The sequence below is a fragment of the Melanerpes formicivorus genome, unplaced genomic scaffold (genome assembly GCF_026170545.1).
Source record: "Melanerpes formicivorus ecotype bairdi unplaced genomic scaffold, bMelFor1.0.p_v2 SCAF_18, whole genome shotgun sequence".
Taxonomy (NCBI): Eukaryota; Metazoa; Chordata; class Aves; order Piciformes; family Picidae; genus Melanerpes; species Melanerpes formicivorus.
The window spans coordinates 7,244,009-7,256,494 of record NW_027142370.1 but is presented as its reverse complement, the minus strand read 5'-3'; the positions used below and the strand labels follow the sequence as shown (position 1 = coordinate 7,256,494).

At 40.0% G+C, this 12,486-nt stretch overlaps 1 protein-coding gene across 3 annotated transcripts in view; it reads right to left on the bottom strand.

The window, feature by feature from the left end:
- Positions 1–12,486, bottom strand: part of SLC2A9 (solute carrier family 2 member 9) — an 81,795-nt gene that overhangs the window by 36,853 nt on the left and 32,456 nt on the right. For all 3 annotated transcript variants that reach the window (XM_068149481.1, XM_068149480.1, XM_068149482.1), the window contains 4 exons: positions 12,151–12,311; positions 9,460–9,584; positions 8,551–8,696; positions 3,214–3,346 (listed from right to left, as the gene is read on the bottom strand). In XM_068149481.1, the coding sequence (XP_068005582.1) occupies positions 3,214–3,346; positions 8,551–8,696; positions 9,460–9,584; positions 12,151–12,311 (565 nt within the window). The remainder of the gene's footprint in view (positions 1–3,213; positions 3,347–8,550; positions 8,697–9,459; positions 9,585–12,150; positions 12,312–12,486) is intronic.

Sequence of the window (12,486 nt, the reverse complement as noted above, 5' to 3'; positions counted from 1 at the left end):
ATGGGTTAGTTGATTAGGTGGTGTTGGATGATAGGTTGGACGCGATGATCTCTTCCAACCTGGTCTGGTCTATTCTATTCTATTCTATTCTATTCTATTCTATTCTATTCTATTCTACATACCTGGGAGTGGGGAGGAGGTCTCCAAACCCCCCACGCTGGTCTGACACCACAGGTTATTCCATCAGTGAACCAAAATCCTTCCCCACAGGCCAAACATGACCAAGGATATTCTCACTTGCAAGCCTACTTTAGAAGAGAAATAACTACAAAGGAGTAAGAAAATTTGTTTTTCTCCTAGCAGCCGTTTAGGCATGTTATAACATAGAAGTATGAGATGATATGACCTATGCTGCCTTACAAGTGGATTTTATTAACTCCAAAATGAAATCTAAGAATCATCCTTGCCTATATTACATCTGATACCCTACAGGCTGCCTTGTCTGAGCAGCAAGGTGGTTGGTGCTGGAGACATGGCTGCCTGACAGGCAAAGAATGGGAGGGAACTTCACGGGGACACTTCACTGTCCTTTACATACCTGTCTCTGGAATCATTGGCAATTAGCTGTTTCAAAAGCTCTGCAGACTGTATTTAAAATGAGTTTCACTCACTACAACATATCCCAGTATTATTACTTTTTTTTTTGTTTGTTTTGCTTTTTAGACTTAACCAAGCCCCAAGACTTCTATTGATGTGCAGTTACTTTGAAAAGTTCCCTGTTGCAGTCTCTTCTTACTTGTTTCCTCAAAGCATAGTATTTAAGGTGGCTCACAAAAGCTACTTTCTCATAGCCAATATGCCAATTCCTAAAGCTCACTTCCCTTCAGCTACCAAGTAAGGTGTAGGTAACTTGTCTCTCCTGATGTCTTCTACTCCAAACTCTCCCTTCTATGCTTCTGGATTAGCTTTCAAAACATTTTCAGAACACATGAACTGAATACATCCTAGACTGCAATTGGCCATCAACAGTAAATAGTGTGAATTTTGAGGCAGGTGGTGTTGTTTTACTGCCAGTATTTTACAGCCTTTAAACTCTGCCTATGAGAGGCCCAGCTTTACTATCGTGCTGAGGTTTCCAGGTACTGTGGCAGGATTTCCAATAGATTCCTATGACAAGTGTGACATTATGCAACAGCATTGCAGATGTGGATTCTTTGCTGGCCATAGCTCTGGAAGTATATCTACAATTTTCACAGTATCACAGTATCTCAGGTAGAAATGAGCCAGTTTAAATTTGGAACACAAAGGAGGCTGAGGGAGCTGGGGTTGCTTAGCCTGGAGAAGAGGAGGCTCAGAGGAGACCTTATTGCTCTCTATGTCTACCTGAAGGGAGGTTGTAGCCAGGTGGGGGTTGGTCTTTTCTCCCAGGCACCCAGCATCAGAACAAGAAGACACAGTCTCAAGCTGCACCAGGGCAGGTTTAGGCTGGATGTTAGGAAGAAGTTCTTCACAGAGAGAGTTGTTAGCCATTGGAATGGGCTGCCCAGGGAGGTGGTAGAGTCACCATCCCTGGAGGTGTTTAGGAAGAGACTTGATGGGGTGCTTGGTGCCATGGTTTAGTTGATTAGATAGTGTTGGGTGATAGGTTGGACTTGATGATCTCAAAGATCTTTTCCAACCTAGTTAATTCACCATCATTGGAGGTGTTCAGGAGGAGACTTGATGGGGTGCTTGGTGCCATGGTTTAGTTGTTTAGGTGGGTTGGATTGGTTGATGGGTTGGACGCGATGATCTTGAAGGTCTCTTCCAACCTGGTCTATTCTATTCTATTCTATTCTATTCTATTCTATTCTATTCTATTCTATTCTATTCTATTCTATTCTATTCTATTCCATTCCATTCCATTCCATTCCATTCCATTCCATTCCATTCCATTCCATTTTCTCCCCAACCCAGCCGTGGTGCTGCAGAAGTTCCCATCCAACAGCCAGCCCCAAGCTTGCTTATCACAGTGTCCCTGCTGGGGTCTCTGACCACAGCTGGCAGGCAAGACCTTTCCTTCGCAGTCCCTGGGAAAACTGCTCTCTTTCTCACCAAACCTCTGCTGACTGTAAAGCTAAAGAACTCTCCGCAAAGCCTTGTTGCTTTTGTGCCTTTTGTTGTGAGTCTAAATGGTTGAGGCTCCAACATTTACAGAATTCTTCTTTCCATACCTAATTCAGACAACGTGGGAGTCTCTTCATCAGGGAGCCATTTCTATTTCAGGATGCTCATCACAACAACAACAAAAGGAGGGCAATTTTTCATTTAATAGTAGAAGAAACAGGATAGAGCAAGTTGCATTAATTTCATCTTAAAAGATTATTGGACTTATGTTTCAGGGAGTGACTCACACTTTGCAAGCAATTTTGCAAGCAGCTACTTAGTTACTGGAGAAATGTTAAGAATGGTATTCAAATAAAGATTTGGGATAGTTTTTTAAAGCTCATTTATGATCTGCAAGCATTTTGGTATTATAAACAGACAACTTCCTACACTCCAATTTTTAAAGTGTCCTTATAATAAGCAAAACCAAAATGTGACCATTTTCTCAGTCATAACATGAGGATATACTGGAACCTACCACTGATTGTAGCAATTTTAGTGGGGCAGCTGTGATCACACAAGCAAATTCTCTTATACACAGAAGTTAGAGTAGGAACAAAATATTCTGACCTGTGTCTGTGAAACTGCAGCAAGCTATATGGAAGCACTGGAAAATTTCAGCTAAGTAGGTGTATGAGGTTTTTATTAGATCAGCAAAGGTTATTGAGTTACAGAAGCACAGGGTCAAGCACAATGACTACTGAAAAAAACCCAACCCAACAAACAAACCAACAAAAAAGCCTCCCAAAACAAGCAGCAGAATTGATGTTTCTGTTAGCCAAGCTGCAAAGACTGTAGAAAAGGGAGAGTCATGAAGATTAAAACCACCTTTCAGTCTCAAATGAACCCTGCATATTGTGGCTGCTGCAGAACACCAGGATGATTTGGTTGGGTTTGTATCATTATGCATAATGCCATACAGGTTAGTTTGCTGCAGAATTTCTTTTATAGAAGCAGTTCTATTTACACACATGCAGACAAATAAAGAAAGCAAAAAATAAAAGAAGGAAAAATATCTGCCAAGAGAATCTCTCCTACTGGAATAAAACTCTGCTGTGTTAGCAGAATTACTTTCCAGCCTCCATCCCTACGTTAAACACTCTGCTACAAGAAAGTAACACATCATACCTTTCTCTGCTCTGCTTGTGTCATGTTTTTCAAGTAGGAGGTAACGAGGACTTTCAGGAAGGAAAGGCAGAATCACAACTTGTATCAGTGAAGGCACAATGATGGCTCCAAATAAGAAAGGCCACCGAGATTCCTGCAAACAGATGCAAACATAAGTCAGTAATGCTACCCCATAGTGACACTAGAGATGGGAAAGGCTGAGACTTCTCATCATATTGTGTCAGTGAGTAGTGTGATGTCTTCTGCCTGAGCTTAGATAGCAGTTTGAACACTTCATTCTCAGATCACCTTACTCAAGGGCCAGGGAAGATAGAATTCAAGCCATCAGTCAACTGAGAATGAAAAGAGACACAGGGAAGCTACAAAACAGCTACACATAATGTGTTTTTCCTTTCCTTCAGCATCACCAATCATATATGTAAAACCATGATATCTATTCAAGTATCCATTCTACAAGTCATCCTCACAGAAGTATCACTCATTAGCTTTAAGAAACAGTACAATGCTGTTTTCACACAGTTACATATACTTGCACATTGCCTCTTAGTCTAATCTAATTGATCTAAAAACATCCAAAAATATGTATATTTTGACTCAGTCCTCTCTTTGTCATAGCATGGGTAAAATCCTGATGACACTTCAGCTAAGCTGTTTAGTAGTTTGACAGTTCTTGATTTGAAGCAGGCAGTGAACTTAGAACTTTTCACAGGCTGCTGGTTATGAACCAAGTTGAGGTTTCACAACAAGCCACTTTACTCATAGAATTGTTTGGATGTGGTAGTTGGGGATGTGGTTTAGGGGTGAACTTTGCAGAGCAGGGCCATCAGTTGGACTTGGTGATCCTGAGGATCTTTTTCAATCTGAATGTTTCTGTGATTCTGTGAATCATGGAATTGTTGCAGCTTGAAAAGGCTTCTAAGATCATTCAGTCCAACCATCAAGGTTGGACTATGGCCATTAAACTATGTCCCAAAGTGCTCCAGTAAATTGTTTGGATGTTAGCACTAGCTGCAGAAATGGGGAGGAAAAGCCTTATAAAGGGAAACAAAGGAATCAGGGAAAAGGAAGGTTCCTTAACCTCTTTAAGAAAGAATAGGAGGGGATACAAACTGGGCAAAGCCCAGAAGTAATAAAAAGGTAAAGACAAAAACAGCATAGCTGTGACTTAGATATTAACACTTTGCCTCACCTATCAGTAAGGAAAAGCACACAGGCACTGCTGAGAGAAATGGAAGCAACCACATCTCACTTTATCTCAGGAAAAAGCTTAAAAGTGCATTAAATATTTTAATTACAGGGGACCTGACTCATCACCTACTCTGAATCACTACGAATAACATGTCAAGATGGTAAAACTTTAATTTAAAACTGTCACATTATGGATATTTGCTTAGGCTGGAGCATGAAAACCCCAGCTTTGATCTATTTACAAAAGACAATTAAATAGTAAAGCAAGCTTAACAACCACAGACACACTCAAAGGCTGAGGTAATGAAGTGCAAGGCTGCAGAAACACAGGTGGGGAGTAGGAAATGAACGTGGATTTATCAACTGCAAATGAAACAAGATCAAACTATACTGGAATACAGCACAGCAAATGTTACCATGTCAGACACTCATCAGGGAGGGAAACGGAAGTCACTGTAAAAAGTTGGAAAAGAAAGTGGCATGGGAAAATGTCAACAGGTACTGCAGACAGCTGAACTATTATTCCATATGAACTTCAATGAACTACTTAAGCACAGGTTACATTTAATATTTTCACTAATCAGGAAGAGTTTGACAAGATTTGAAAACACTTTCAACACAGAAAAGACTAAAAATAGACACATAGATACAAAACTCTTAAGAGGGAGAGCTGGACCGTTGACAGTGTCATGCAACACAGATGAGAAGAAATGCTGTACTGCTCTGTACGTGGGCACCCAATTTTGGAAAGATCTAGTGAGGTCAATGAAGTATCCCACCAGTGGTGATGATTATGAGGCAGCTGAGGAATGTGCACTTCTGTATCTCAGGCTTCAGAGCAGCTACTTGCATAGGGTGCAGGACAACTACCTCTTACCTTCCTTGTGCTCTACAACCTCCTCAGGCTGCAGTGGGCACTAGCCTCCCTGTCTGACAGTTGTGTCCCTGCTGTATACAACTTTCTCTTTTCATGACCATTCCTGTAACCCACTTCTGTCAGCATATGTTTTAATAACAGAGTTATGAATTCCCTGCCTTCTGGTTTAAAACAAAGGCAACTGAGCACCTGCATTTCACCTCTGTTCTGCACCTGCATGGGTATTTATTTTTCTATGTCACTGCTACAGCTATAGCTCTGACAACAAGATTACTCAAGTCTCAGTGTCTCCCCAAGTATTACACAGTGCAGTGTCACTAGCCTTCAGGCTGTACAATCCTAATCTACAATTCACAGATGTCAGCAGAAGGCTTTTGTTGCTTAAAACAGCTTTAAAAGTGGTTGCTGTCCAAGTCTCATGAGCTTCTTTCTAGTAATTAAATTGCATGCTAGATCATGTTGTGCATACTGAGAGTGATAACAATTGACTTTTCTCCAATACTCAGTGCTCTGGCATTAAATCTGTTGTTTAGCAATTAGCCTAAAAATACATAAATAAATATATATCTCCATATTCCTCTTTCTTCTGTAACCACACTTCCACTTCACCATTCAGACAAATCCTCTCCTGCAGGATGTTCTCAAACGTGAAACCACCGTATTTGAACATTACATATGGCCAATGAGCCATGTGTTGTTCCTAAAACTTCAGGAATTGAAATCTCACAGCACAACTTTAATGGACTGAAACTCATTTGGAGACACCAAGACTCACAGCTGTTTTCCCATGCATTACTTAATGAGTTCTGTACAGAAAAGGGATGAATAAATACCTTTGTGTCTGTCTAGGGGAACCAATAAAAGGTTGATTTATAATCTCTAGTAAATACACAGTCTCAGCTGGTCCACAATAGATACAAGCAAAATACCTCATTTAATGTCTCTGTTACAAATACATCAACACCCACCACATCCCACCAACAGGGCTGATATAACAGAGCAGACCTTCTCTTCCTGTGGATACTGCTGAGCTATGCGTATGCAACAACACAGAGGGTTCTGGCAGCATTTCTGTACTCTTGTCAGCACTGCCAAGGCCATGCATCTCTAGCCTGGTGGCTAGAATGGGGCAACATATTTAGGCATGTTGCTTAGTTAAAGACTTTGAGCTCAGATTTAAAAGTCTTAGGAAATCACTTTTCAAAAGCTCAACATGAATACACTGAGTTCTTTGCATTGTAAATTGTTATATACAATTCTGTGTGCACTTAGTGTTTCACAGAATCACTGAATGGCTGAGGTAGGAAAGGCTCTCTGGAAGTCATTTGGGCCACCCCTTCTGCTCAAGCAGAAGTTTGGAGATTATAGGTATATAATATCTCTTATATAGATATATATTTATAAGCTATAGCTAGCTGCCCAGGGCCTTGTCCTTCTGAATATCTCCGAGACGAAAGACACCATGATCTCTCTGGGCAACTTGTGCCAGTGCCTGGTCACCCTCACAGTGAAAAAACCAAAACAAAGGGTCATGAATAGGATTAGGATTAAGCCCAGTATTGACCCCTGAGCCACACCATTAGCTGTTGGCTTCCAACTAGAGTTCTCTGCACTTTATTACATTTCTACAATATAGATAGTCAGAATAGAGACATTACTTTTTCTGTTCTACACAGTCAGATGTCTGAAATCATTGCAAACAGAACATATTGGGAATTTGAGTGATTCTGGTAAAGGTTAAACTAGTGGATGCTCCTGGCCTACTCTAAAGGTAGTTACAAATGCCCTGTCACAGTCTGCAAATGACATGCATCCATGACAATAAGCTGCTTTTGTTTCCAGTACACTTTATGCACGTGTCTCAGTGCCACAAGGACTCTTGGTTCTATATGACAAAATAAATTTTCACTCATATCTTGAAAGATAAATGTCTTCAACTCAAAAGCACTCAAGACCTCGCAGAAAAATGTGAAGATTTATACTTTGGGAGGGAGGGAAGGGAAAAAGATAATTGACAAGAGCAAGAGTGATCTGAAGCTGCAGAATAAGTATTTCCTATTAAAAATATCTCAAGCACATAGCAGGGAAATAAGAATTTCCATGACACATCACCTTTGAAGGTGTATGCATGCTTAAAAACCCATCAGACCAAAGAAACCCTACTACATAAGAGCTGACATATATTCTAAGCAGTTGGATTAGTCTCTTGACATTTAAGACACTTGTAAAAGAGTAGCCTTCAAAGGAAGGGAAGGAACATCTGTAGATGCCACAAAGTAATGTTAAGCAAAAGCCATTTTAAGCTTTTCTTAAAATGGGTTCATTTGGAGGGTTGGGGCAGGGGAGTAATATGTCCTTCAATAATGGGTAAATTGAATCCAAGCATTTGCCTTCAGGAGAAGTAAACCCAAGAATAAAGAGACAGAATAGCAGCACTGGTCAAATAAAAATAAAAGTGTCAGGGGGATGGTATCACATATTCACAAAGGAGCTGAATTTGGATGGACAAAGGAGGACAAGCTCCCTCCTCACCTTTCATCAATTTACTGCTTTTGCTGGCTGTCAGAAGAGATTCTTAGTTCAGGTTTCATTGTGAGCAGATTGCCACAGACATTTCCTCTGCACTGCCTTGAAGATTCATCTCCAGATGAAAAGCAATTCCAAGTGCCAGCCTGAATAAACCTTGACTTCATTTATTCAGAGTAATGATGACATCCAGTGGCCACCAAGATAATCTCAGTCTACAACAGTAGGAGAAGCTCTTATATCAGAACAGATAATCCCCCTCCATAAAGGTATATATTAACTCTGCTCTTCCACCTCCTGGTCTAAAAGTAGGAGCTACGAGGAGCGCTCTAATCACTGTAGAAGAGTCTTTCTATTCAGGTCCTCATATGTCCTCTAACCAAGCCTTTTTCAGTCATGTCTCACATTGAGAAATTACACATGAAAAATGCAAAAACCTCTTAAGCATTTCTGTGGCACTCACAGAAACTGGAAACCAGCAAAAAATACATGCACAGCAAGAAAGGAGCAGTGGAAAAGGGGAGCCTGCACATGCACCACACAATCAATTCAAGCTGTTAAAACCACTTCCACACCTACCAAACTCAGTCACATGTACACAGAAGAAGCCACTATTCAAAGGGCTTCAGAACAGAAAACCAATGTTTCTGTTTTCCACTTTTGAAAGGAACTGAGTTACAATATGAAAATGTAACCCTTCAAGCATGTTTGGGTTCTCTCACAGAAAACACCTGTTAAATACTTACTTGCCCAAATATTTCTGGCAGCCCCAAAACTTGACCAGTGAAAACGCCAACACAGATGAAAATGGCTGTGACCTGACCCAATGAACCACGGATTTCCTTAGGAGATATTTCACTCAAATACATGGGAAGGGCACTCAGAGAAATGCCTAAGAAAAAAGGGAAAAAACATATATTAAGTAGAATTGCCTTTTCATTGTGCCAGGTACTAAACAAATATCTATTGAAAGGAGTCTGAGTGTTAATCTGCCTACAAGAGTGGCATAAAACCATGCAAAGAACAGAATGACATCTATCCACAGATATGAATTATCTTCTCTACATGTCTAATTACTTTTGCACCATTTAATAACCATGTGATTGATTATCTGTTACAGATCTACAGTGGTGTGCGTAGGCTGCTGTTTGATGAGTAGCACCAAAGGTTACTCAGAGAGAATCACCAAGAGAACAGGTTTTAAATGGGCTCATCCCAAAGCGAGAAAAATCATGTTGCTATTGGTGCAGCTAAGGAAAGAAAACCCCAATATGTCAAGCTGACAGAGCTGACACTCAGGTGAAATATTTTTACTGTAAATGGCATTAGCAGATGTTCATCTCAATACAGGCTTACAGCTGCAATGAACTCTTACTAGCAGGATTTTTGTGACACATAGACAGATACACTCTGATGGGGCTGGAGGAATATAGGGAGAGACATAACTAAGGTGGACAGCAGCAGCTAACATCCATTCCATGGTCTTCTCTAAACATCAGATACTCCAATTTTTAGTCTGCTCTTTTGGGCCAGTGCAATCAGGGTGGCTAGTCCCTGAAATGCCTCTAGTGTAAAGAAAGATCTAACTGGGGGAAAGGAGAAAGATTATGCAAGGTGCAAGCATTTCAGATATGTCCAGCATGATACAAGCTTACCTGCATCAACACCCATTATAACACGGCCCAGTATGAGCATTTCAAATGACCCTGCCAACAAGGAGAGGGACATCAACAATGCAGCTGTCACTGCAAATACATTGTTGAGCAGCAGAGTACATTTCCTAAAAGAGAAAGATATTTTATGTAGATGCTAGCCTTAGAATAGTTAAATCTAATAATTTTCAAGCACACTAGGCCATCAAATACCCATGAATAAACACCAAAAATGCCTAATAAACACTGCCTCTTAGGCATTTTGTACAGCTCCAAAATACAGTACTAGACACAGATGGATACAGTTCCAAATCTATACCACAGCTTTAAAATAAAACATCATAGTTAACTGAAGAGCTTTACTTCAAAGGCACAGCAATTAGCCATCCTACACATCTTAAGAACCTAAGTGCCATGCCTGAGGCTCTCTATATGAACATCAACAGGAGTACTGCTAGCGGAGCACACAGCATTTGTCACAAGCTGCTACATCCTGAGCCAAACAGCAGCTTTGCAACTTAATGCCAAAACTAGTTCCTTCTAAGAGCAACTATCTGTGCTGCTGCAGGAATGTAACACAATCCTGTAACCAGTCTGAAGTAGTCCTAAGAGAAGAGCCATTTGTAAGCATTCCAGCCAAGACAGACAGTTTACCTATGAGCTACACATGAACAGACCTAAGCTTTAAGGGTTTTTTCTGTGTTATTCTTTTTTTAGGCATTTTCAATATTAAAACTACTTGAGAATGTCTTCATCAGAATTGTCTTTGGCTTTTTTACAGAATCACACATGATTAACCTTCTGTGATGTCAAGGTTGTTTGCTCTCATGATACCGGACGGTTCCAGAGTTCAGAATAGAACTCTAACAGCTACGTGCCCCCCATAATTTTAATTATGGAGTTGATTGAAGAATCTTTTTGTCTAAACCTCACCACTAGGAAAACAATAGAATTAAAAATCTCACCCAAAATGCATTGTTTTCTCAAAACTCAGACTCTAGTAGCTCCACTCAGGAGCAAATATGATACAAAATACTACACAAAAAGTATAGTAAGAAAGGTAGATATTTAAATAAGAAGCTGTGTGTTCTTTAAATTAGGTGTTTACATGAAAGTCAGTAACAGATTCAGTACTGGATCAGCATTTCAGCTACAGCTGATGACTTCAGAATAACAAAGTATTATTAAACAAATCCAGACAAATTCCTTTAATTGCTTCATACCCCAAATGGTTCACTGTGATTGAAGAAAGTCTCTGTCCCTCTCCTGCAAATACCCACCCTGCAGTGTGCTAAGCAATCCACTGAGCATATTGCTCTGGGTGCTGGGGACACGCAACAGCAGCTGCTCTTCAGTAGAAGAGAATTTCAATTATGAAGCATCAAAGCTACATCTGAACATGGGACTTATGCTTATATGGATGAAAGCTCTCTTTCTAAAGAAAAAATTGCTCTACATCTCTCTTGAAGTAAGTAGGGCCTAGGAATCCAGTAATTTGGAAATTATGTTATTAACTTTGCAGCAATATGATTCAAGAGTGCTCTTTTTAAAATCATACATTATTTCTGACTAATGCTTTTGATCCCCCTTAGTTCATTACTCTGTGTCAGTGTAAATGGAGCTCAGCTTCATCATACACCCAGCCCTCCAACCCACACTTGAACAACTCAGTGGCGAAGTATTTTATTGTTCTGTCAACATTTCATAATGTGCTCCTCAATTACCACACCGATATGCCAGTCTGGCTTCCTAGACCAGACAAACACACTGAAGTGTGCACAGCACACTCAAGCACCACACTCTGATGAGCAGCCTTTATCCAGCATCCTTGAGAGATGCAATCCTTTACCATCTGTAATCACATACTCATACACCATACCTGTGAGAGAGCTGTTTTCATGGTTTAACAGGGATAAATAGAAGCAGGGGCAGAGTCTGCGAGATTTAAAGCTCTACCCTAGAAACATGATCTGTTTCCACCAAAGTGGTGTGACTGAGATCAGCCATCACTTTAACAAAACTGTGCTTCACCAAAAATTCAAGCCCTCTATGAACCCCTTTTTAAATACACCTTATAATATAGCAAGGAAGGATCAGTGACAATTCTGGGAATTAATCAATCTGAGCCAAGCATATTTTCACATATTTAATAAGTGTGTAAAAGTTGAATTGATGATTTAGCAGAAGAAGCTGCAAACTTAAAAATAAAATGGAACTATGAAGAATATATAAGAGTTTAAAACCAAATGATGAAGTGAAGGGACAGAATAAATTGACATAGAATGTGTAATATATTTACACAGCAGAGAATACTGACTTGCTGTAAAGCGTGAAATGAAGAAGGTGAAATACATTGAGGTGAAAAATGGGATGTGGAAGAGTTAGGAGAATGACAAAGAGTCCTAGGAGAGTACAATCTGAAGTGATGGAAACAGTCAAAACAACGTTCTTGACATCTCAACCCTTTGTCCATTCAGAGCAAATGACTTCTGTGACTCATGATTCACGGGAAGGCCAGAGGAAAAGCTACTAATTTAAATCCTGGAAATGTGGAACTCTTAGGAGTGATTTCATAGTTTGAAGAAGTTCAAAGTTTCACTCAGGTGAGGAGTTTAAAAAATTAACAAATAAAGTCTTCAAGAAAGCCTGTGAGAGAAGATGCTTTAGAAAGCACAAGTTTTCCAATACACTTACCGTCCAAAGAACTTCACAATTGGCGTAACAATAATGGCACCCACAAGGCCACCAATGGCAAAAATAGAAACAGTTATGGACCAGAGGAGAGTTAATGTGCTTTCATCCACTGAGAAGCCATATCTTCTTTCCCAGGTTTCATTGTAAAACTTCTTGATGTACTGCAAGAAAATGCATAACAATAACAACACATGTAAAACAAAAATCTATCAAAATCACACTAAAAGAACACAACTGAGGGGAGCAGAATAAAAAATGCAGTAGCTTGCTTGCAGAAATCACCCTTGCTCTTCTATCTCCCCCCCCAAAAAAAAAGGGGCCTCACTTCTAGATGCA